At 36.9% G+C, this 26,868-nt stretch overlaps 1 protein-coding gene across 1 annotated transcript; it reads right to left on the bottom strand.

Moving 5' to 3' along the window:
• Positions 1-9,566: 9,566 nt before the first annotated feature.
• On the bottom strand, positions 9,567-21,981 carry LOC127846591 (M-phase phosphoprotein 6-like). The gene is made up of 5 exons (XM_052378029.1): positions 21,815-21,981; positions 16,347-16,459; positions 15,392-15,482; positions 14,084-14,178; positions 9,567-12,213 (listed from the first exon to the last, which is right to left on the bottom strand). Exons 1-5 carry the CDS (start codon positions 21,866-21,868, stop codon positions 12,066-12,068), a joined length of 501 nt encoding a protein of 166 aa, XP_052233989.1. The 5' UTR covers positions 21,869-21,981; the 3' UTR covers positions 9,567-12,065.
• Between the last annotated feature and the right edge of the window lie 4,887 nt (positions 21,982-26,868).

Raw genomic sequence — 26,868 nt, 5'->3', positions numbered from 1 at the left:
ATGACGATAAGTATGACGTCATATGGCAATACTTTGTATTAATCAATATCAATATCTTGAAGGACCTAAGGGAAGCGAAAATTGAAGAATTGAATAAAGGCTATCTTCACGCAGAGTTGTCGTTCCTTGCTCTCACAAACGATATTGAAAACGGATTTCTTACAATACAAAAGTCCGTGGAAAAAAAACAACAAATGTCCGCTTCGCTTTCAAACTATTGGGCACCATCACTGTATATATGTTTCTTCACTGGCATCATTTATTAATGAAATATTTGATCTTTCAAGTGAAATTAAAGCTAATTAGTTTTTAGCTTTGACAATTATATGAATCGCTTGTATGCCTTATGGGTTTTGAAATTATATCACTTATTTTGGGGATTGGTGATAATATTCTACTACGTTTCAATGCAGGAGAAAAAATATTTTCCGACAGCTATATGGACATAATCGTTTTCGACAACCCCCTTTAAAAGGCGTACTGGTATTTAATGTCCGATTTAAAGATGTTGTTCCACGGACTTTTGTATTGTAAGAAATACGTTTGATACTGGATAGGAACAATATTTTCTTTCGTCTTCCCTTGACAATTCCCATCTATTTTCACCCTTCGTTTTTAGTTTCTATAGACGTCGGAATAAAAAAAAATGTTGAAGCAATAACGTCCACAAATTTGTTGTTTATTTTATCGACCGTAGACGTCGGAAAAAAAAAGTTATTAAAGCAAAACCGTCCAAAATAATGTTGTTTATTTTCTTGACCTTCGAGATTTCAGAAGTTCGAATATAATTTTTTCGTATAATTAGCACTAGTTGTTCACGTTAACAGTAAAATATAACATAGATCACGATTTTATGGGATATTGGTAAAAAACGTTTTGTATGCCTTGTTAGTATGATAGTATATAATATAAAATGTGACTCTTCCCATGGTTGATTGGCCTGTCAGGCGTGTTGCCTAGCCCGAAACAGATTTTATTAGCCCAATCTAGTACAAAACAAAAATTAAAATAATATTACAAGTGCAGTTTATTTAATGAATTACTTCAAAGGTGAGACAAAGCCTATCAGCATTTGACTTTCGTTTTAACTCGCCAGTTTTGGCTAAGCATCATAGTAACATTTTTACCACTATAGAGACCACATTTATGACTCAATCTTGATGACCCTTGTCCGGAAAATTTATGAGGACAATATCTAGTCCGAGTTCTAGTCTTGGTTATGTGCGTCTAATAACCGACCATCAGGCCTATTCTTAGAAACCCATTTACCATTCTAGAGGCTATATTTATGACTCAATCTTTATTAAACTTTGTCAGAATTTTTTAATGCGGATATCTATCCTGAATTCAAATCGAAGTGGGGGGATCACATGTGTCCAAACAAACAGGTCAACATTTCAAATCAAAGAAAAAAATATTGTGATCGCTTTAGAGGCCATCATAATTACTAAATATTTATGAAAATTAATCAGAATGTTTATCTAAACAATATATAGACCTAGTTTAAATCTAGGTCATCTGCGTTAAAAAAACTAAGTCAACATGTTAAATCTTAGAAAACACGTGTAATCACTATATTAATAATATGTAATATGTGAGACAACTCTATTAATATTGAATATATGATTGACTACCCCTTGTCTACAATTTTGTTCATGAAGGTTTAGTTTACCTGTGTGTATTATTGGTTTGTTATTGTATTTCTTAGTTCGATTATAGTTATGTCCCCTTTTGAAGAGGGCTGCACAAAGCAGTTGCACTGTCCGTCTGTATATCTGTACGGCTGTGCTAACTTTCCTGTCCCAGCCATAACGTAGCCATAATTATATTGATGGATTTTGAAATACATGTAATCAAGCACAAATGTCCACCATCATAAAACGTCGCGTCGCGTGTTGCATCTGTTTCCTTACTCCAAAGGCCAAGGTTACACGTAGTGGTTAAAGGTCAAATTTAGCCTTAGAAGAGCTTTACAATTATGGTCTCCCACATACCTTTTTCATGTATAGAGGGATTTTGAAATAATATGAACAAAAGTAAACAATTAATAGATGATGTGTCGCATGTAAAACTTGCCTCCCTACCTTAAAGGTCAAGGTCACACTTAAGAGTTCAAAGATCAAATTTGGTCATAAACCAGCTTGTTTCTTCAGTCATTCATCATGCTACTTTAAGATGACTTTCCAAAAAAATGACAACCTTTACGAGACAGCATTTCGTGTTTTACACCTGTCTTTCTACATCAAAGGTCGAGATCAAAATAGATATCAAAGGTCGAAATCAGCTGTAAAACAGCTTGTCTAGGCAGTAACTTTTCCATTCAGTATTCAATTTTACGAAAACTTACCACAGATAACTACCATGAGGAGTCTGAGTGTCGCGTGGATCTCCTGGTTCATTATCCAAAAATCAAGGTCACACTTACAGGTCAAAAGTCAATTTCGCTTTAAACGGCTTGTGTTTGTCAAAGCGAAATTTTGACGCAAAAGTGGAATGTGGGCACATCTATGCTCTATGAACACTTTTCTTGTTCATTTAGGTCTATCCTATTGTTGTCATTCTAAGTTTTTGCCTTCTATCAGGTCAAGTCTTCAACAATTGGTGTTTATTACCCTCTTATTTTATGTTATCAAAATTACGGATTTAAATGAGCACCTTGTGATGTTTTTGACGTAAATATTTATGAATAAACAATCTTTTTTTTAATATCTGATTTTTGGTAATATTATTTAATTTGTCAGAAAGGCGACCATTATGCAATTTTGTGTTTGCCTGATTTAATTGTTGGTCGCATATAAGTTCAAATATATAAGACTGTCAGTCAGACGATAATAAAAAGAGGCTAAATTAAGATAAATGAAAGGAGCCATACTATTTTAAGAGTGGGAAGTTCCTTGTAATTGTGAAGTAAACTCTGTTTGAGGCTAAAATTGAATGCATTGTTCCGTAAAATAGTGATGAGCATTTGTTTTGCATAATTGTGATTGTATACATTTGACTGTAAAACAAGATCGTGGCAGTCTTCATTTTCAGCTTCCCCGAGCACATGGTTATCGTGAGCTTTTGTGTATTTTTTGTCCGTTATGAGTCATCAGTTGTTTGTCGTTAACATTCACTAAGGAACACTCTAGAAGCGGCATTTATTGTCCAATCTTCATGAAACTGTACTTTTGTCTCGATATTATCTTGGCCGAGTATCAAACTGGGTCACGTGAGATCAAAGACTAGGTATCTGGGTCAAAGTAAAGAAAAAGCTGTTGAACACTCTAGAAGTCACATTTAAAGTCGAATCCTAATGGAACTTGATCAGAACATTTGTTCTAATGATGTCTCAGCTGAGTTCGAAAATGGTTCGGGTTCATCGAAAACATGATCGCTAGGGATTGGAGCAGTTTTTCTTACGTGTATGTAGTGAAACCTTGTTAACCCTCTAGAAATCACGTTTTAAGCCAAATCTTCACGAAACTTGATCATATCAGACATCAAATGATTTCTTAGCTGAGATTGAAAATGGTTCCTGTTAAGTTGAAAAACATGGCCGCCAGGGGGCGGGGCATTTTTCCTTATATTACTATTGTCCAATCCTTTCAACACTCTAGATGTCATAATCTTCTGGACGCTTAGTCAGAACATTTGTTCTAATGATATCTCGACCGGTTTCGACATGGTTACGGTTGGTCAATAGCATGCACCTTGTTAAAGCTCTATAGGCTACATTTATTGTCCAATTTTCATGACACTTGGTATAACATTTGTCCTAATACAATCTCATCTTGAAACTTGGACAACTGAGCTCAAAAATTAATAACTACTATAGAAGTCGCATTTTTTGTCCGCTCTTCTTGAATCTTAATCAAAGCATTGAATTTTGTTCTAATGATATATCAGTTAAGTTTGAAAATGGGATCGATCAGTTGAAAAAATATTGCCTTCAGGGAGTGGGGCAGTTTACCTTGTATGCCTATAGAATGAATTTAGTGAAGCCTAGTTAACACTCTAGAAGTTTTAATTTAGTCCAATCTTTATGAAACTTGGTCCGAACATTTGTTCTTATGATTTATCGGCCGTGTTTGAAACTGGAAACTTGAAGTCTTCTAGAGAAAGCCCGACAAAGCTGGAGCAAGTGTTAAGTCTTCTACAGAAAGCCTTAGAATGCTAATGATAGTGATAAGTCTTCTACAGCAAGCCTGCGAATGGTGGAACTAGTAGTAAGTCTTCTATATAAAGCCTGCGAATGTTGACGCTAGTGGTAAGTCGTTTACAGAAAGTCTGTAAATGCTGAAGCTAGTGGTAAGTCATCTAAAGAAATTCTGCAAATGTTGAAGCTAGTGGTAAGTCTTTTACACAAAGTCTGAGGATGGTGAAGCTATTTATAAGTCTAATACATAAGGGATGTGAATGGTGAAGCTAGTGGTAAGTCTTCTATAGAAAGACTGTGAGTGTTGAAGCTAATGGTAAGTGTTCTGCGGAAAAGCCTGCCAAAGCCGAATCTAGTGGTAAGTATTCTACAGAAAGCATTCGTAAGCTGAAGCTTGTGGTAAGTCTTCTTCGGAAAGCCGTTGGGTGCTGCAGGTAGTGGTAAGTCTTCTACAGAAAGTCTGCGCATGGTAAAGCTAGTGGTAAGTCATCTACAAAAAGCCTGCCAAAGACGAAGCCAGTGGTTTGTCTTTTACAGAAACCTGGATATGCTGAAGCTAATGGTTAGTCTTCTACAGAAAGCCTTAGAATGCTGAAGCTAGTAGTTAGTCTTCTACATAAAACCTGCAAATTCTATAGAAAGCCTTCGAAAGCATAATTTAGTTAGTGGTAAGTATTCTACAGAAAGCATAAGAAGGCTGGAGCTAGTGGTAAGTCTTTTACAGAAAGTCTTCGAAAACTTAAGCTAGTGGAAAGTCTTCCACTAAAAGCCCATGAATCGTAAAGCTAGTGGTGAGTCTTCTATAGAAAACCTGTGAAGGCTGAAGCTAGTGGTAAGTCTTCTCCAGAAAGCCTTCGAAAGCTGAAGCTAGTGGTAAGTCTTCTCCAGAAAGCCTTCGAAAGCGGAAGCTAGTGGTAAGTCTTCTCCAGAAAGCCTTCGAAAGCTGAAGCTAGTGGTAAGTCTTCTCCAGAAAGCCTTCGAAAGCGGAAGCTAGTGGTAAGTCTTCTCCAGAAAGCCTTCGAAAGCGGAAGCTAGTGGTAAGTCTTCTACAGAAAGCCTTCGAAAGCGGAAGCTAGTGGTAAGTCTTCTACAGAAAGCCTTCGAAAGCTGAAGCTAGTGGTAAGTCTTCTCCAGAAAGCCTTCGAAAGCTGAAGCTAGTGGTAAGTCTTCTCCAGAAAGCCTTCGAAAGCGGAAGCTAGTGGTAAGTCTTCTCCAGAAAGCCTTCGAAAGCGGAAGCTAGTGGTAAGTCTTCTCCAGAAAGCCTTCGAAAGCGGAAGCTAGTGGTAAGTCTTCTCCAGAAAGCCTTCGAAAGCGGAAGCTAGTGGTATGTTTTCTACAGAAAGCCTGTGGATGTTGTACGTGGTTTAAAAGGTAAAGGTATGTATTATTTGGTTTATGTTTAGCATCTGAGTTTTTGGAACACATGCTAGGCATGTATAGCAGTGTTTATTCTCACCATTTTGGGAATATGGTCGGGGCACTTGGGATTGGGAGAAATCGCTTATTTTAAACAATTTTTTTTCCTTACAACTTCATTAAAATAAAAAACAAAACAAATGTCAGGTATTCCAAATTGCTTCATGTATTCCGAATCGCAACAATGGCAGTATTTTGTTACAGCAACCTTATACTAGTATCGAACCGGCTTTACCCGTTTCTGTTTTTCATTACACTTATATTGCACGTATATGTGATTGTTTGGCGTGGTACTTCGACGTAATCTTTTTTGTTTTATTGGTGGGTTTTCGTGTACCTATCGCTTTCTAGAGCAGTAGGCCTACACACTTCGTTACGCCGTTTTTTTAAATCTTGGTATCCTCAACATATATAACTGGCGTCTTGATATCTGGAAATAGTAAGCATAGTATTCCGTTTAGTAGGCATAGTATTCAGTTTGATGCATATTCAAACATAAGTGTGTCCATGTGTTTAAATAAACAGGTAAGAATTTCACTGTGTTAATAATACCGTCAAATGTCTTATATTGCACACACTAAATGTTAGCGTTAAGTACGCGATAAAACATATAATAATAAAAATCAATAATATAACAACTTATAGAAAAAAGATAACTTGATTTCCTCAAGTGAAAATGTTTTCCAAAACATTCGCACCAATGCGGAATTCATTCACGAACGTTATTTCGCATAAAACCTTCTAACATAGGAAAGAGCTGTTTATCATTTGGAAGGCAGGTCCCAAAATGTGCTTAAAAGGAAGTTTAGTTCCAAAAATGGGGGTTAACCCGTTATAATTCGGCATTAAATGAATTAATATACATAAAAACGCGTCGAGATAATAAAATAATCGTGATTTAGGTTCTATTTTACTGTAAACATGCACAAATACTGTTTATTATGAGAGAAAATGATATTCGAACATCCAACATCTCGAAGGTATAGAAATTAAACAACAAATTTGTCGACGGATTTGCTTCAATAACTTTTTTATTCTGACGTCTACGGTATTGAAACAAAAAAACCGAGAGAGGGGTGCACAAACACCGTATAGCCGAAAGGGCTTATTCATTTAAAAGAAATATAAATATAACCTGGCTTACCGGGTGAAAATATCCGCTACTCCTTCACGAAAAACACTAAAACGACGCCATCTTTGAAGTTTTGCTCCAACTTTCTCACTTAAACGCGGTAAGCTTCCGCATACGCATGCCCCCCTGTTTAGGTATCATGATCTTTTTAAACAAAAAAGTATTTTTTTTCAGCAAAGTGCAATCGCGCGTTTGAACGGTTGGAACAATGTCGGATCAGTGTGGGGACTTCATATTACAAACGCGCGGTTGCACTTTACTAAAAAATACTTATTTGTTTAAAGAGATCATGATACCTTAAGAAAACTCTCACAAATGAGCGGGCTCTCAACTTTATCCCATTACAAATGGTTAAATATTTTAAAAGATCCGAAAAAGTCACGTGGTAAAGGCACCGTGTTAAAAAGAAGCCACAACGCCGGTAAAGTCAAAACAAGAAATTCAGAAATAAGCCGTAATATGGTTGTAAAAAGGCGATTTATAAAGCTTAGTTGTGTATGTCTAGGTATCTTAAGCCATACAGATTTCAACTGTCGAATACCGATTAGTTCGTGGATTACATTGAAATGCAATGTGTGTGTATTTCGAAGTTAACGATGTGCTTTCAGGGCCAGAGGCCACATTATGTGTTGACCTGGAGAGTGCCCCAGCTCTCCTACCTAATAAACGTACTAGACTCACTAAAAAAGGGACGAATTTTGAATTATAGCTGCGATTTCCAGCTATTTCGTACTTACTAAAAGAGTTTTCAATTTTGGTGTGGTCTTGTGTTGTGGAGGATGCCAATTACCCTGGTCCGGTATGGTGTCCCTCAGCCAATCCCAGGAGCGGAAATTGAGACCGGGTTGCCTAGCTGAGAAGCGAGAGTACCAACCACTGCGCTAGCCGGACAGTCAACGCAAGATTTCGTGTCCACGTTCTTCGCAGATTAACCACAAAAATGATGCAATGATTTTAAGTCAACTCATATTTAAAGTCACGTATAGCTTGGTTACCTTAGTGTTCGGTACTCTAAATTTTCGGACAACACTTTTTTTTAGCCAAAACAATTATTTTTCTGCACATGCTTTCGTCAAAATTAATGACTCTAAATTGTCGGACAGTTTAACCATGAAAATAAATAGAGACCGAGTGTGTGCACTATAATATCAGCATGTAGCATGTCAATATAATTGTGTATCAATAACAACTTATCAGACCCTCATTACAGAGATAAATCGACAGTCATTGAAATAAGGGACAAAATGAACGAGGATGTATGTAAAAATGCCATAGGTAAATTGCCAGAGGAAATAGTGCAAGAAGTGGTAAAATGCCAGATATTATATAGAAAAATACATCTCAACAATATTTCTTAGAATTTTGAGTATTGGACGATTCTTTCTTTAACTTATGAATTTGTCTATTGAACAAACTATATTTAATATATTTTTACAAATAAATGTAACTGTGATTTTGTGTCTGTGATGATCAGTCATAACAGAAAACTTATTAAATTCCTTTCAAAATCAATCTGTTTTTAATTGCTGTAATGGAATCTTTTGATTTTGAGGACAGTTATTTATTTAAGCTGTGTGACAAAAAAAAACAAGGTTTTAATTACGGCATGTTTGTGGTTACTGATGGGGTATTTATTGTGCATGAATCATTTAACAAAAACAATTTTTAAAAAGTGTGATATTTCAGTTTAGATCTGTTATTGACAATTGGTTTTGAGAAACTCCTTAACTGTTTTTACCTTTACAATTAGAATTTAAATTATCGTTTTATATAATATCCTTCGTGTAGATACTCAAGCAGCCCCATACCATTACCTCGACAATAGATACTTAATCCCAACAAGAGGGCCTGAAAGGCCCAAAGTCGCTCACCTGAGATAACAAGATATTATTGGGACAAATCTTCTGACCAAGTTTCATGAAGACCGCCCCTTGGAAGCCATGTTTTTCAAGCAAACATAATTATTTTCGAAATCATCCAAGAGATCATTGAGACCAATCTTCTGACCAAATTTCATGAAGATTGGACAATAAATGTGGCCTCTAGAGTGTTAATAAGGTTTTACTATAGCCATATAAGGAAAAATGCCCCGCCCCTTGGCAGCCATGTTTTTCAAGCAAACGTAACCATTTTCGAACTCAACTGTCATATCCAGAAAAGACATTTTCTGACCAAATTTCATAAAGATTGGACCAAAAATGTGACTTCTTGAGTGTTCACATGTTTTCACAATATACATATAGAGAAAACTGCCCCGCCCCCTGGCGGCCATGTTTTTTCACCGATCTGGACCATTTTCGAACTCGTCCGAGATATCAATGAAACCAATGTTTCCACCAAGTTTCATGATGATTGGGGAAAAATTGTGACTTCTAGAGTGTTTACAAGGTTTAGCCATATAAGGAATACTGCCCCGCCCCCTGGCGGCCATGTTTTTCAACGGACCGGAACCATTTTGAAAAATCCCCCGCCCCACTGGCGGCCATGTTTTTCAACCAACTGGAACCATTTTAGAAATCGTCCAAGATAACATTAGGACAAATCTTCTGACCAAGTGTCATTAAGATTGGACCAAAAATGTGGCCTCTAGGGTGTTAAAAAATGTACTTCAGCCATATAATGAAAAATGCCCCGCCCCCAGGCGGCCATGTTTTTCAACCAACCGGAACCATTTTTGAACTCGTCCAAGATATCATTTAGACCAATCTTCTTACCAAGTTTCATGATAATCGGACAATAAATGTGGCCTCTAGAGTGTTAACAAGGTTTTACTATAGCCATATAAGGAAAAATGCCCTAGCCCCTGGGGGCCATGCTTTTCAACCAACTGGAACCATTTTCGAACTCATTCAAGATAATATTGAAACCAATACTCAGCAGGACAGTTATTGCACTTTATTTTCATTAAACAAGCATATCAATAACAGGAAATTCTTAACATTTTGTGTCGTTTATAAGTCAAAATGCAAATCATTTTAAGAAATCAACACAAACTTATATAATGATAATCAATATGGCATGGAATTCATTAAGCCAATGCAATAAGAATTGTGATCAACTGACAAGTTAAATCGAAACAAAGCCATATGCTAAAAATATTTGTATATGCTAAGTATAAATATAATGCTATTCAAATTAACTTGTAAAGTAATAATTAATTATAAAAGCTATTTAATAAATAGTAATTATATATAGATTGTACATTATTAGTATGTAACAAGCAGCACTCACTTGAGTTCAAGTTTCAACAAATGTTTAAAAGTTGTTCTGGTATTTCAAAAACATGTGGGCCATAATGGCACTAAAGTGCTCACCTCAGTTCTAGGTTTAACAATTGTCTAATAGTTGCCCTGGTATTTCAAAAACATGTGGACCATTATGGCACTAAAACGCTCACCCGAGTTCAAGATGAAACAAGGGACAAAATAGTCACAAAACAAGGTTTTCAATGTGAAAAAAAGTCAGATAAAGGGAGACAACTAAAACTGAACTGATTTAATCAGTTCAGTTTTAGTTGTCTCCCTTTATCTGATAACTGTTTATAATTAACCCCATTTGTATCAAAATAAATATATTTTTAGTCGTGGTGACCTTGACCTTGGAATTATTGACGTAATTCTTTCGTGCCACACACCGCCCCATGATGGTGAACAAATGTGCCAAATGATTTTAAAATCTCACAATGAATGACATCGATATGGCCCGAACAAGCTCATTTATGGCCATTTCGACCTTTGAACTCAATGTGTGACCTTGACCTTAGAGATATCGACGTAATTCTTTCACGCGACATACCATCCAATAATGGTGAGCAAATGTGCCAAATGATTTTTAAATCTCACAATGAATGACATAGTTATTGCCCAGACAAGCTCATTTATGGCCATTTTTGACAAAGTTATGGCCCGCACAAGATCATTTATGGCCATTTTTGACCTTTGAACTCGCAGCGTGACCTTGACCTTGGAGATATCGACGTTATTCTTTTGAGCAACGAACCATCCAATAATGGTGAGCAAATGTGCCAAATGATTTTTAAATCTCACAATGAATGACATAGTTAATGCCCAGACAAGCTCATTTATGGCCATTTTTGATCTTTGAACTCAAAGTTTGACCTAGACCTTGGATATATTGACGTAATTCTTTCGCGTGACAAACTGTCCAATGATGGTGAACACATTTTCCAAATGAATTTAAAATCTCACAATAAATGATAAAGTTATGGCCCGGACATGCATTTGACCTTTCTTTGAACTATAAGTGTGACCTTGACCTTGGAGATATGGACGAAATTCTTTGCGCGACACCCCGTCCAATGATGGTGAACAAATTTGCCAAATGATTTTTAAATTTCACAATAAATGATAAAGTTATGGCCCGGACATGCATTTGACCGTTGAACTCCAAGTATGACCTTGACCTTTGAGATATTGACGTACTTTTTTCACACGACACACCGTCCCATGATGGTGAACAAATGTACCAAGTTATTTTAAAATCTAACGATAAATGACATAGTTATGGTCCGGACAAACTTTCGGTTTAAAACACACTAAGTGACCGTGTGACCTAGTTTTTGACATGGCATGACCCATATTTAAACTTGACCTATACATCATCTAGACACAACTTGTGACCAAGTTTGTTGAAGATCGGAAGAAATTACGGGACAGACAGACAGACCGACAAAGTGACTCCTATATGGCCCCCATTACCAATGGTAATGGGGGTATAATTAGTGTTACTCATTCATTTCATTAGATTAACAATTATGGCTTTATGATTCATAAATACACACAAAGTGGATTGATCATAAGAATGGAAATCGATGGACAAATTTTCACTTAGATTTAAATTCCATTATATCAGTTTTTAATTTATGAAGAAGCAAATTCGTTCAATTGAATTCCCCGTCCAAAATAAATTTTGTGACTGACAGACGAACAGACAAACAGACTTATGTACAACGCCAATTCTATATCCCAGTATCCCACCACAAGGGATAACAAATCACACAAATGACTTTATGTGGACCATATCCCGTTCAAGGTTTCAAATATTCACCAAATATTTTTGATCATTTTGAAGTGCTATTGGTCATAATTTACACTATAAAATATAATAGTTCATGCTATAAAATATCATGGCCCTTCTGACAACGAAAAAAAGTTGTTTTTTTAGTAGTCGGAATGGCCCTGATATTTTTTGTTGTCGGTTCAAACCTTAGTATTGTTGTTGCACAAGAATGACCAGTATATAATCCTCCATCTGTTCTGAATCTTTTGCAATCATCTGAACAAATGATACGTTTATACCCTTGGCATTTTCAAACAAAGGTTACATTCTGTGAGTTGTCTTCTTATTCACAATTTCATATCAATTATCTTCAGGTTTCATAAATTGTTTTTTAGTGGTCTTATGAGTCCTGGGCTGTATATCTGGTGAATCCATTGGCAACTTATCTTGATTGCGTTGACGTTTTTTGGAAAATTTCTTCCCAACTGTTCCCACAAGTGTACTGTACCTGTTAATGCAAAGAAGCCTTTTAAGGAGTTGTTACAGTTATAATTATAAACACAAGATTTAAAGAAGAGATGTGTTTGTCAGAAAAACAATGCCCCCTACTGTACCGCTTTGAAGCCATATATTTGACCTTTGATCTTGAAGGATGACCTTGACTGTTCACCACTCAAAATGTGCAGCTCCATGAGATACAAATGCATGCTAAATATCAAATTGTTATCTTCAATATTGCAAAAGTTATGGGCAATTTTGAACTTTTTGGACGGCAGACAGACACCATATATTTGACCTTTGACCTTGAAAGATGACTTCCACATTTCACTACTCAAAATGTGCAGCTCCATTAGATACACATGCATGCCAAATATCAAGTTGCTATCTTCAATATTGCAAAAGTAGACCTTTAACCTTGAAGGATGACCTTGACCTTTCACCATTCAAAATGTGCAGCTCCATGAGATACACATGCATTATCAAGTTGCTATCTTCAATATTGCAAAAGTTGACCTTTGACCTTGACCTTTCATCACTCAAAATGTGCAGCTCCATGAGATACACATGCATGTCAAACATCAAGTTGCTATCTTCAATATTGCAAAAGTTATGGGCAATGTTAAAGTTTTCGGACAGAAGGACAGAACCATAGATTTGACCTTGAACAATGACCTTGACCTTTCACCACTCAAAATGTGCAGCTCCATGAGATACAGATGCATGCCAAATATCAAGTTGCTATCTTCAATACTACAAAAGTTGACCTTTGACCTTGAAGGATGACCTTGACTGTTTACCACACAAAATGTGCAGCTCCATTAGATACACATGCATGCCAAATATCAAATTGATATCTTTAAAATATCAAAAGTTTACCTTTGAACTTGATGGATGACTTTGACTGTTTACCACTCAAAATGTGCATCTCCATGAGATACACATGCATGCCAAATATCAAGTTGCTATCTTCCATATTACAAAAGTTGACCTTTGACCTTGAAGGATGACCTTGACTGTTTACCACTCAAAATGTGCAGCTCCATTAGATACATATGCATGCCAAATATCAAATTGCTATCTTCAATATTGCAAAAGTTATGGGCAATGTTAAAGTTTTCTGACGGATGGACAGACGCCATATATTTGACCTTTGACCTTGAAGGATGACCTTGACCTTTCACCACTCAAAATGTGCAGCTTCATGAGATACAAATGCATGCTAAATATCAAATTGTTATCTTCAATATTGCAAAAGTTATGGGCAATGTTAAAGTTTTCAGACAGAGGGACAGACTGACTGACTGACGGACAGTTCAACTGCTAAATGCCACCCTACCGGGGCATAAAAAACAACACATGGCCACTCTAGGTCCAAGGTACTCTTACTACAAAATAAATCAAAAGATTATCATAAATTGCTATCTTTTGAGTTTGAGTAAACTTATTGGAGGTTGCAGGAATGTGCCATAATTAAGAGCTAAAATACAAACTCATAATTTAGTAATCTCAGTCCTTTATTGACAAGTATTTGCAGGCAGATTGCAAGAATAAACTGGCCATGGTTGTTGAATTAAAAAGTTCAAGACTCTTTAGTCCCTTAGTGAAAAGGCACTCCAACTGATCATCAAAGTTGATTTAAAAAAAATACCAAACCAAAAATGCCAGCATGGCTGCATGAAGCAAAGGCCAATTTTACATACTGAAGTAACGGTGGTGAGTTGGTTGATGAACAACCTAGATTAATAACATAACTTGTTTGCAAATCTAAAAAAACTGTTCAATCAACAATTCGAAAAAATGAAGTCTACAACATTCCAAAAGTTGAGAAAGAAAAGAAGTCTACTACACTAAAAAATAATTTGACACCTGTGCCTGACCTTTCTGCCATTTCAACATCATTGACACTGATTTCCTTTTCCTTTCTTTCTGCTTCTTCCAACTTTGACTGATCACTGTGCAGCTTCATCAACTTCTGTTGAAGATTTGTAAACATTTAGATTAATCCATGCAAATAATAAGATATTGATTAACAACATGAAACAAGAGATGTGTCAGATACACAATGCCCCTTTATGCGCCGCTTTGATTTTTTTTTTACCTTTGACCTTGAAGGATGACCTTGACCTTTCACCACTCAAAATGTGCAGCTCCATAAGATACACATGCATGCCAAATATCAAGTTGCTATCATCAATATTGCAAAAGTTATGACCAAGGTTAATGTTCTGTGACACATACAATGACAGACAGACACAAACAATTACAGACAGGCAGACAGACGGACGGACTGGCGGGCAGGCGGGTGGTCGGGCGGACGGACGGCTGGACGGACGGACAGGTAGACAGACATGCCAAAAACAATATGCCCCCGATCTTTTAATCTGGGGGCATAAAAATGGGTCCAATGATATATGTGACCAGCTTAGCTCCAGCCAGACCTGTGCAACCACACACTCTAGTCAGGGGGGTCACTGTTTGCATCTGAGAACACCAAACCATTTTGCATGACCCGGCTCAATTCTTACAAATAGTCATGAACCAGAACTTTATTTCTGCAAATATTATTATGAAACTTCAACCAAATTCATTAAAATAAAACATCTTATCCTTCAGTACAAATACAACATGATGTCGGTTGATCGGTCCGTCTGTTTTATTACAACTTAAACAGTTTGAAGAGATAACTAGACTTGACCCGATGGCTAATTCAAGATATCTGTACAGCTTACTGACATTTCAAGTGAACTTCCATGAACTGAATACTTGTTTTCCTAGAGATAGCAATGTTCACTTTTATCTTCACCATATATATATATATATATAACCATTGCATTTACCTACTACCATCATATTCAAACTTGACCAACACCTAAATAAACCCTTTACCACTTAGATACGTATTTTGACCCATTTGTAGTTCCTTAGAAAGTGGAATTTAATTAAAGACTTTTCTTACTAGATTCAAGTTTTAAAGGCTTTATTTCAAACCCTTAGATACTGATAAGCAGCAAACAGCATAAAATCTTAACAGCGATAAGCAGCAAACAGCATAAATCCTGAACAGACTGAGACTTAGTTGAAGGCTGTTCTGGTTTTATGCTGTTTGCACATAGCCATTTTCACTTTGATTCTGGGTGGTTAAGGGTTAATCAAATGTAAATTTTAAATGTAGGACGTTGACCTACCTCCACTTCAGGGTTAAAGCCCTTGAATGACATTCTTCCATACACAAGGTTTTCACAAGCCACATAACTAGGTTCAATGATGAAGTTGCTCCTATAAAGAAAACTAGACTTGAATCGTTATGTTTTAAAAACAACATTTGCAACCATGATGTATTGTTTTGTTTTAAAACATACTGCTGTCAAACAAATAGTTTGTCATCCTGTTAAACACTTTACATTGATATTAAGCTATCTATATACTACAACATAATATATTAAAAATTCACTAAGTGTGGTTTCACCTGTTTCTTAATTTGTTTCTAAAAATTATACAAACATAATTTCTGTGCATGACATTACATTTGTTAAATGTGTTGATGTTATCACTTCCCTCAGAAAAATAGTTCATAATATAAGACATAATTTACTGAGTGGTCAGAATTTTAAGATACTGTGGTCATATAGAGGGCAAAATAATATTATGTGACATTGTACCTCACAAAAATGTGTACTTCTTTACATTTATTATGTGTAACTTTCTTTAAAATACAGAAAGTGCTTAAGACTTCAATGTTTAAGGATATTCTAGATAATTTTGAAAAATGAACCTTTTTTTGTTGTTTGAACAATTGCGCTGTTGGAATGTTTATTTAAACTCTTTGATACAGACTTTTACAGTATGAAGATATCCGTACAATAAAGGGTCCTCAGGTGGGTTGTCCTAAATATTCTCCCATGCATCTTAGTATTGACCTCATTTACAGTGGTGTTGCATAAGGCAACATTAAATACTTCAAGTGAATATAACATTACCTAAAACTACTAACATGCATAAACTTCGTAATCATACCAGAATGAAAATTGTTATTATTTCAGAAAAATGTACCGGTAGCACAAATAAAGGTCAGTTTTTTTTACACAGTACTTCCTAATTCTGCAATAACATAATAATATTTGTTGAGATTTTTGTTCTTACTCTTTCATTTCAACTACAGGGAGATCTAGCACCCAATGTTCATCATCTATAACTTGCTTTCGTTCTTCCTCACTTTTTTCTCTTTCAATTCTAAGGGCACTTCTTTTCATAAACTGAAATGGACAGAAAGCACATAAACATATTTGCCAAGATTTATCAAAATGGCTTTAAATGGGTCTTTTACTGTATGGGCCAGCGTAGCGCCATCCAGCTTGCCCATCCTCTATTGAGATGATGAAAAAATTGGTGACTCAATACAAATGTAGTGGACAGAGTAACTCCTGACCAGATTGAGAGATTGCCCAAGCTAAGCTTGCTGCATATGGTATGAGACCCACTTAGGCAATTTGACAATATCGATGTAATGGAGGAAACATGCTTATTTTGTCAGAATGCCGTTCGCTCAATGTGGAATGGCATCACATTACAAGCCACAATATTTTTTTGTGATTCAAATTTTTCTGAAACCCAGATTTTCCCTAAAAATTAATTAGTCTAAATTTTGTGACAATTGTGTATTTGTCAGAAATCAGCCTATTGCGCTAAAACAGTGACCCATAACACATGAGTTTTCCAACAAGAAAACAGTCATTAAACATTGCAGATGAATTTGAGAAATCACTGGACAGTTACACTTGCATAATTTGGGTAAATAGGCATGGATATGGGTAAAAGACCATAGCTTTGCTTGATAACTGTGAAACTGTGAAAGGGGTCGGGACCCCCCCCCCCCTGTTCCCTCCCCCCCCCATTTTAGTTTTAGTTCTGATGTCCCCCCCCCCCCCCCCCACCTCCAACAAATTTATAATTGGTTGAAGTATAATCTTTATTTATTATCAAAATGATTATTTTGTTTATAAAATCTTTAATTAACTTCATCTATGAAGCAGCTTGTTTTTTAGGAGGACTTTAGAATTCTTTTTTTTTCATTAGTAAGTGGATGTTGGTTAACTAGTGGAATAAATGAAATATTCTCAAAATCTTACTGAGAATCTTATATATGTTGCTCATTTGAGAACACGAATGCAACTAAAAATAATGTGTTATCAAGACCCATTTTGAATACACAATTAACACCTTATATCAGTTTTAGTAAACCTGGGCAAGGTTGTGGAACTGTAGTTGTTTGTTGTTTTTTATCCAATTAAATAGGATCAATTGGTGAATTATTTTAGTTTGAGTAAACTTGGGCAGGGTTGTGGAACTGTAGTTATTTATTGTTTTTAATTCGATTAAATAGGGTCAATTGGTGAATTGAACAAGAGCACCGCCTTGCGGGTGCAGACCGCTCATCTATTTTCTTTTTAAAGGTGAAGGGACTCTCATTTTCAATCACAAAGGAGGGAGGAGTGGAGTGAAGAGGGGTGTATAGTGTGGGGTTGTGGACATTTATTACATTATCTTCCAAAAAAGCGAAAAAAAAAAAAAAAAAAAAAAAAAATGGGGGGGGGGGGGGTATAGTGTGAGGGTGTGGTGATAATTTGTGAGATGATCTTAAACAAAAAAAAAAAAAAAAAAAAAAAAAATCAAAAAAAAATTTGGGGGGGGGGTGGGGGGGTGGGGTGGGGGTATAGTGTGCGGGTGTGGTGGTCATTTGTGAGATGATCTTATAAAAAAAAAAAAAAAAAAAAAAAATTAGGGGGGGGGGGGGGGAGGGGGGGGGGAGGGGGGGGAGGGCACGGGGGATTGTTTGGGTGAAGTCTATTGTGGTATGTCAGGTAAGAGTAGTTTCATCAAAGTATCAATCAAATCTAATCATAAATAAAGAAGTTATGGCAATTTTAGCAAAATTTAATAATTTGACCTTGAGAGTCAAGGTCATTCAAAGGTCAAAGTAAAATTCAAGTTGCCAGGTACAGTAACCTCATGATAGCATGTAAGTATTTGAAGTTTGAAAGCAATAGCCTTGATACTTCGAGTGGATCGAAACACAAAATTTAACCATATATTAAAAGTTACTAAGTCAAAAAAGGGCCATAATTCCGTAACAATGACAACCAGAGTTATGCAACTTGTCCTTTTACTGTACCCTTATGATAGTTTGTGAGTGTTCCAAGTATGAAAGCAATATCTATGATACTTTAGGGGTAAAGTGACCAAAACATAAATCTTAACCAAATTTTCAATTTTCTAAGTATAAAGGGCCCATAATTCCGTCCAAATGCCAGTCAGAGTTACATAACTTTGCCTGCACCGTCCCCTTATGATAGTTCATAAATCTTGCAAGTATGAAAGCAATAGCTTTGATACTGTAGGAATAAAGTGGACCTAAACACAAAACTTAATCAAATTTTCAATTTTCTAAGTATAAAAAGGGCACATAATTCTGTCAAAATGCCAGTCAGAGTTACATTACTTTGCCTGCACAGTCCCCTTATGATAGTTAGTAAGTGTTGCAAGTATGAAAGCAATAGCTTTGATGCTTAAGGAATAAAATGGACCTAAACACAAAACTTAACCAAAATTGTCAATTTTCTAAGTATAAAAAGGGCACATAATTCTGTCAAAATGCATGCCAGAGTTATCTAACTTTGCCTGCCCAGTCCCCTCATGATAGTAAGTAAGTGTACCAAGTTTGAATGCAATAGCATTGATACTTACTGAGAAAAGTGGAACTAAACGCAAAACTTAACCAAAATTTGCAATTTTTTAAGTACAAAAAGGGCACATAATTCTGTCAAAATGCACGCCAGAGTTATCTAACTTTGCCTGCCTAGTCCCCTCATGATAGTAAGTAAGTGTACCAAGTTTGAATGCAATAGCATTGATACTTTCTGAGAAAAGTGGACCTAAACGCAAAACTTAACCGGACGCCGACGCCAACGCCAACGCCAACGCCAACGCCAACGCCAACGCCGACGCCAAGGTGATGACAATAGCTCATAATTTTTTTTCAAAAAATAGATGAGCTAAAAATGGTAAAATCACATTTATATTAATTTCAAACCTATTTTCATTGTAACAGTAAAATATGTTAAATAAATAAACTATGTAACTGTCAACAATTTTATTTTTTTCATGCATTTATATGTATATAATCAAATTATTGGATGTCACTGATATTTTAATTTTTACCAATAACTAATTTATACTAATCAAAACATAATGGCACTTTCCTTGCAAATTATTTCATTATTTGGTAAAATTTGTTAAAGGCTTCCCTAAAAACAACCATCTAAGAACTTCAAAGCTTAGTGGTTTTACTCATGTATCCATATTTTCCCACTTGCATATTATTTGTGTTAATTTGCTCTCATTAGATCCAAATAAGTTCAACTTGTAATTTGTTGGTACAATTAATAACTTAATATTTTAATCACTTAGGATTCAACGTACATCAATTTTGTGTAAATCATTAATTATAAAGACTCATAAAATGCACTCACTTTTAATACATGTACTAATCGATAGTTTTTTCCCCACATATCCCATTATTACAAATAACTCCTTCTAATATACATTGTCATATTATGTAGACGATTCACCCCCAAAATGGGAGTGAAACGTCTAGGGGGGAAACATATGGGGTGGAAACGTCTTGGGGGGATATAACTGCCACCCATAATATATTAAAGGGGTCACAGAAAGGAAACAGCAACTTGAATTACTTCTGCTCAATATGTGCACAGATTTTGGGTTGAATCCTTTCAGGAACAAATGTATGATGTCAATAAGTACAAACAGTGTTTGTTTGATAACTGAACATTTCCTCCTTTTGTCCATGAATACAAAATGTTTATATTATGTACAGTTTTAGTATATTCAACAAATTGATTATGAATTTAAATACATGCAAAATAAATCTATATGTTTCTTTTTTCAATTTAATATTTTGCATTGAAAATAAGCATTTGGGTGATGACATACCTTAAACAAAAGATATAATAATCACTTATGCCAAATGAAAGTTTACTAACAAAATAATTAGTGCTGCAACAATATACCTGTATATCGGTATACATCGTAATATGCAATCCGCATATTGTATTGCGATACGATTTTCAAAACACCGGTATGAAAATTTTACAAAATTTAATCGGCATTTCGTCCAGAAAAGCTTTCCGAAATAATGATATCAAGGTAAACAAAACAAAGCGGTGTTTAATAAAAATAATTTTGTACGTAAAAATAGCATTATAAAAAGTCTATTATACGGAGTAGCGTTGTTACATGGGTGCATTTGTTTGATGCTTTTGAACAAATTATCGTTGAAATAATTACGCACTTTACTGTAATTGTTTCCTTCGATTCTGAAATGGGCATTATTAAATTTTTTATCCGAATTTCGGAAACACGCTTCCGAATTTTAATGCTGACGCGAAAATAAAAATTCTAGCGTCAAATAAAAAATGCTTTATCCTTTGTCTTAATAAAAAGCGCGCGAAAATTATACAGACATATAGAATGTCGCATGGAAAGTGTGGGTGTATTTTGTATTGTATAAAAACGGGAACATCACATCAGGCGTTTAACGCGACGCATGTTCAGTGGAAGAAAAAACGCCCCGATTGGACGTTATTTCATCACATCTTTAAATAGTAACAAATGCCAAAATGTTTTTGATACTTAAGAAAATTGGCGAATGTTTGTGTTTCTTGTTATTCTTGAGCACTTTTATAGTAAATATTCACCAGAATTAGCTTTAAAACTGGAATATACGGGATTATCGGGTAATTGGCGAGTTACACTTCTGGTTCAAATTAGCAATATATTGCGACATATTGCAATACCCGTTTTTGAACTGACAATATATTGCAATACGCTTTTTGGCGTATTGATTCAGCACTAATAATAATAAACAATTACTCTCTTTTTGGTATTTTTTGTCTTGTTATTGCTGTGATAATATGTGTCTTGTTCTGTGAAAATTGGGCAAAATGCATGTGCGTAAAGTATTGTCCAAGATTAGCCTGTGCAGTCCGCACAGGCTAATCAGGGACAACACTTTCCGCTTTTATGGTATTTTTAGTTTCAAGGAAGTCCCTCCTTGCAGAAAATCAAGTTAAGGCGGAAAGTGTCGTCCCTGATTACCCTGTGCGGACTGCACAGGCTAATCTGAGGAAGACACTTTACGCACATGCATTAAGCCCAATTTTCTCAGAACAAGACACATATATTCATTCATTATTCATTTATTCAAGACACATATATTATTCATTGTGTCTGCTGATGCTTTTGTAGCTTACTAACAAGGCCTCCTTTTCTTGTTCTTCATTACAAGACCCCTCTGTGTCAATGTCGTATTATACAAATTACAATAATGACAATCTTGGTTATATATTTCTTTTAGTTATAGTCTGTCGATCAAGATGTTGACCCGATCTATTTACATTACAATTGCCCATCGGAAAAAATAATTGGCCCGATAAAAACCCATTTTACAGGCACCGAATGGGCTGATTTAGATATCCGAAAATAATAAAACCGAAAACCATGCTACCTACAAAAACATGTAAAATACAAATTACTTTCATCTGCAAAACATTCCCAGAAAGTTTGGTTTTGCTGTTTTCTGTTGCCATCTTCTTTTTATTGTAAGGCAATTTAATGCTTTAATGGTAATTTTGGTTAAAAATAAATAAATAAATATGAAATTATAAGCGTGTTGTTGTTGTTGTTCACAGCAAGAATGCGAGTCAACTCGTACCTAAGTCAACACGTACCATAGTCAACTCGTACCCGATTTGGTAAACTCGTACTTTAGTCATCTTAGTCACCCGAAAATCGGGTACGGGTTAACCAAATCAGGTACAAGTTGACCGAAGGTACGTGTTGACCTAGGTACGAGTTGACTTGCTTCGCACAGCCACACGGCCGCAGTAATCTCCCCTGGTAAACGTCTATCACCTGTATACGCATCAGTATAAAGTCTCTTAGGTAGGTTTTTCGGCGTAAGCCGTATTAAGCCAGCTTTTCACCCTGACTTGACCTTTGTAAGTGTCCAATAATATTCAAATAAAATTTCCCGCGGCTAGGTACGAATGAATACACTTCATTTATTCCATTGGCTGATTTGAGTATAACACCAGAACATTGGAAACATATCCGCGTCTTTGTAACACTGTTTTACTGCATGAAACAATTTTATCTCTAATGAAAAGGCTCAATAGATAGAACAGTTTTACAATCAATTTTCGACATAAATACAGTTTGTGCGTTCACCTTTTATTTTCAGAGAATTACCAGCGCAAAAGCGTTTATACTAAAGGCTATATTCTCATATTTAGTACTTACTTGCATTGCATTTCAACCCGCGAGGTTTCGGGTCAATTCGCGGCCAGTGTGTGAAAGTCAGAGTTTATATACAGTTCATCACCGGAGTTCGCAGAAGGGGTTGCGATCTTTTCATTGAAGGCAAAAATTGGAATCTATGCTATTTTTGTCCGATGAAGTAAATAGTTCGTTTAGTCGCTTTGTCGATATATCAATATTTTAGGCACAGCGGTTGCCTTGGTCGTGTACAGTTGGCTTTAACAAGCCGTCGTTTCAGCAGAGAATTGTTTCCTAACTTTAATGCATCGCATTCCAATCCGCAAGGTATCAAGGTCAGTTTGCGGTCAGTTGCAGAAATCTTTATATAAACGCCGTCTCGTAAACTTTGTGCACTTGAAGTCTGTTTTGATCAGAAAGATACTAAATAAAGATATTCGGCGATATTATTGTGATATGTTAATCATCGATTTTTAATATGTTTTCAACATTTGCATGATAAGGACCAATTTTGATAAAATTAATTAGAAATATTTATCCATTTAGACCAGTTTATTAAGCATGAGCACAATAATTCACTATACTATAATTATGCAATTAAATAAGATTCGAGTATTGCCGGCTGACCTATATGCACTCGTTTATTTTCATGTTTCTTGTGTTTTCTATTCTGTAAATATAGATATCTGAGTAATAATATCACATAAAGCAAAATAAGCCACGAAATCTGGCGCAACACCCCGTAATTGATTTGCTTGTGATGTAGCTAAGAACTGCGCAGAAAAAGGCATCCGCTACTTTTTATCTCATAGAGATAACTTTTGATCGTTCATAAACATCGACCACAATCAACGCCGTATATCTTTTTTAAAGATATTTCTTGTTAATTATTACGTGTGTCATGCGTGAAGGAGGAAATTACTGTGCCAAAATAGGTTTGATGAAACGTTTTGTTGTTTGAACAAAGCACTCAGCTCTTCAACTATTTTTTGCAGTTCTGTGTACAGGGATCATCATCATTTTGGGTGGTTATAAGCAGCACAGTCTCTGCCACCTCTGTTGGTCTGATTCCGGTACAGGTGTATAGGTTATTAAACATTGTCTCTCTTTCTTTGGTATAGTTCTCACAATGAAGCAGGTAGTGTTTATTCCGGCTCGCCACATTAGCAAAAGCGGTCATCTGCTGCGCATGTGTTCTTATGCATGTGTTCGCGGAGTCGACAGTGACCGCTTTTAAGTTGGAGGAGCACGCGCTGTATTTCACTCTGGTCGAAGTCCGTGCTTTTTCCTATTGGAACCTTGATTTTATATTCAAACAGTCTCCTGCCTTTGTCTGATATTTCCCAACGTCTTTGCCACTGTATTTCCACTGACTTTCTTGCTGCCGCTTGAACCTCTGCCTGGAAAAAAGGCTCTGACTTTTCAAACTTTAGTTTACGACGCGCGGAATACTAACAGTGACAATGCATATGTCTGGAATTACACCGCCCAGCATGGACTGGGAGAGTTTAAATCTACCTGAAACATGGGAGAAGTTTAAACGTCACACCGAACTTGTGTTCAAATGGCCATTAAAGGACAAAAAAGAAGAAGAAAGAATCGCCTACGTTCTTCTATGGATTGGCGACAAAGGGCGAGACATATATCAAACTTGGCAGCTCTCCGACGAGGAAAACAAAAGTCTTGAGGCACACTATAAGAGATTTCACACGTACGTGCAGCCGAAACTTAACACTGTCTTCGCCAGATTTCGTTTTTACAATGAAGTCCAAGGGGCAGACTCAGTCGACAAGTTCATCACCCGACTCCGCCAGAGCGCAAGATTGTCGATTTAAAGACAAGGGCATCGAAGACGAGATGATCCGGGACAGACTAGTGATCGGTACCAACAACACACGAATTCGAGAAAAACTGATCAACGAGGGTGACAAACTGACTCTCGATAAGGCAATTCAGATTGCTCAAAGTTTTGAATATTGCCAAAATCAAATGGCATCGATGAACATTGCTTCTAATCAAACCGGCGCAACGTCAATGACGGCAACACCAGTGGACGCCATCGCCTCCAAGCGGAAATCAGGACCGAACCGACGCCAGACGCCGCATAAGCAGTACCCACAACAACAACAACAACAGCAACACCGTGGACAGCAACCCCGTGACAACTGCGTCAACAACCATGGGCCAAGCAAACAATCATGTCCTGCTTTCGGAAAGCAGTGCAGAAAGTGCCACAAACTCAACCATTTTGCCTTTAAGTGTAGAAAACAACGGAGTGCTCACAAATCTGTGCATGACATGGACAATACAGCTGTGGAAGGTGCCTGTGGACACAGTGACAATGGATACGGCGACAATTTGGAGTACTTCGTTGACGTGGTAAGTGCACATTCTTCACAATCCCCAGACCGTGCATTTGTACAATTTTCAATTAGGCCAAATATGACTCCGGTCAATTTCAAAATTGATACAGGAAGTGAGTGTAACATAACCCATCACGATACATTTCGCAATCTTAAGCTGAGCAGCCCATTGGAACCCCCCGACAGTAAACTCACCTCATACTCAGGTGATCTCATAAAGGTTATAGGCAAAGTACGTCTCCCTTGCTCCCACCTATCAGACAAAATAGACGCATAATTTTATGTCGTCGCAAACAAAGCCCATCCATTGCTTGGCCTCAAATCATCACTTGATCTAAAATTGATCAAATTGACGTACTCAGTAGAAAACTCTCCAAAAGAGCAGACGCATCTAACCAAGGACACTGTGATGTCCGAATTCAAAACGCTATTCAGCGGTGTAGGGGAAATCCCAGGTTATGCCACATTGCATTTGAAAGAAAATGCAGTCCCCGTCGTAACCCCCCCTCCCGCGCAAGGTCCCAGAGGCCCTCAAATCGAGGTTTAAGGCTGAGCTTGTTCGAATGGTTTCCGATGAAATCATCACAAAGGTCACCGAACCCTATGCATGGGTAAACAGTACAGTTCTTATAGAGAAACCTTAGACAGGCAAACTCAGAGTATGCATAGACCCAAAAGCTTTGAATGACGCTATATGCAGACCCCATTACCCAATGCCGACGTGAGAGGACGTTATGAATGACTTATCAGGAGCTACGCACTTTAGCATCCTTGATATCACACATGCCTATTGGAGTGTGAAACTCGACCACGAGTCTTCCCTACTGACGTGTTTTTCGACACCGTTTGGAAGGTACCGATACCTTCGACTGCCGTTCGGAATTAATTCCTCGGGTGACATTTTCATGCAGAAATGCAATGAAATTTTTGAAAATTCACCAGGAGTCCATTGTATTGTCGACGACATTCTTATTATTGGCAGGTCAACGGCAGAGCATGATCAAAACTTGCGTAACGCGCTTAAACTAGCTCAACAGAATGGTGTCCGTTTTAACCCGGACAAGTGTATTATCGGTGCGACTGAAGTGCCATTCTTTGGTCATGTCGTTTCCAGTCAAGGTCTGAAACCCGACAGTAGCAAACAAAACGCAATTACGGATCTAAAAGCCCCCCAAACTCGAGCCGAGTTAGATACTTTTCTAGGCATGGTCAACTACCTGGCAAAATTCGCGCCAAATCTCGCAGATATTACAGCCCCCCTTAGGAGCCTCTTGCAAAAGGAGATAGTATTCCTCTGGGATGACCCTCAATCGCGCGCTTTCGAAAAAGTCAAGGCCGTGATTACGAATGCACCAGTTCTAGGTTACTTTTACCCCTAGGAGCCCCTTGTGCTTGAATGCGACGCCTCTCAAAACGGGTTAGGTTGCTCTCTGTGGCAGAAAGGTAGGCCAATTGCGTATGCTTCAAAAAGCTTGACCGCAAGTGAGAAGCTCTATGCAAACATTGAATGGGAACTACTTGCAATTGTGTTTGGTTGCAAGCGATTCCACCAACTGACGTACGGACGACACGTGACTGTTCACAGTGATAAAAAAAACGATTTCATCAAGCTTAAAAAAGCCTCTATCGGCAGCGCCACCTAGGCTTCAGAGACAACTTCTGTCATAACAGAAATACGACATCACTGTGGAGCACGTGCGTGGTAAAGGCATACCCGTCTCAGACTATTTATCAAGACACTCAGTAAATGACACGTACCCAACTCTTATTGACGGATTCGACACACACGTGCATTCGGTCAGAAAGCTACTGCTGTGACTGACAGACGTTTAGAAATTATAAGGCAGGCGATTCGTGACGACAGTCAGATGCAAATTCTAAAGCAGACGATACTTGATGGCTGACCAGAATCTCGGTCAAAATGTAACCCCGTGGTTACGGAATTCTTC

This window comes from Dreissena polymorpha, chromosome 9 (assembly GCF_020536995.1).
Source record: "Dreissena polymorpha isolate Duluth1 chromosome 9, UMN_Dpol_1.0, whole genome shotgun sequence".
Taxonomy (NCBI): Eukaryota; Metazoa; Mollusca; class Bivalvia; order Myida; family Dreissenidae; genus Dreissena; species Dreissena polymorpha.
This window is presented reverse-complemented; position numbering and strand designations above follow the sequence as displayed.

Bases quoted from the DNA above. Each gene is read 5' to 3' on its own strand.
- LOC127846591 (XM_052378029.1), bottom strand. From the start codon at position 21,868: ATGGCAACAGAAAACAGCAAAACCAAACTTTCTGGGAATGTTTTGCAG. The intron at 16,460-21,814 runs GTAATTTGTATT...TGTCCATTTCAG, and splicing joins GGAATGTTTTGCAGATGAAA to TTTATGAAAAGAAGTGCCCT. The intron at 15,483-16,346 runs GTAAGAACAAAA...TTTTCTTTATAG, and splicing joins CCTGTAGTTGAAATGAAAGA to GAGCAACTTCATCATTGAAC.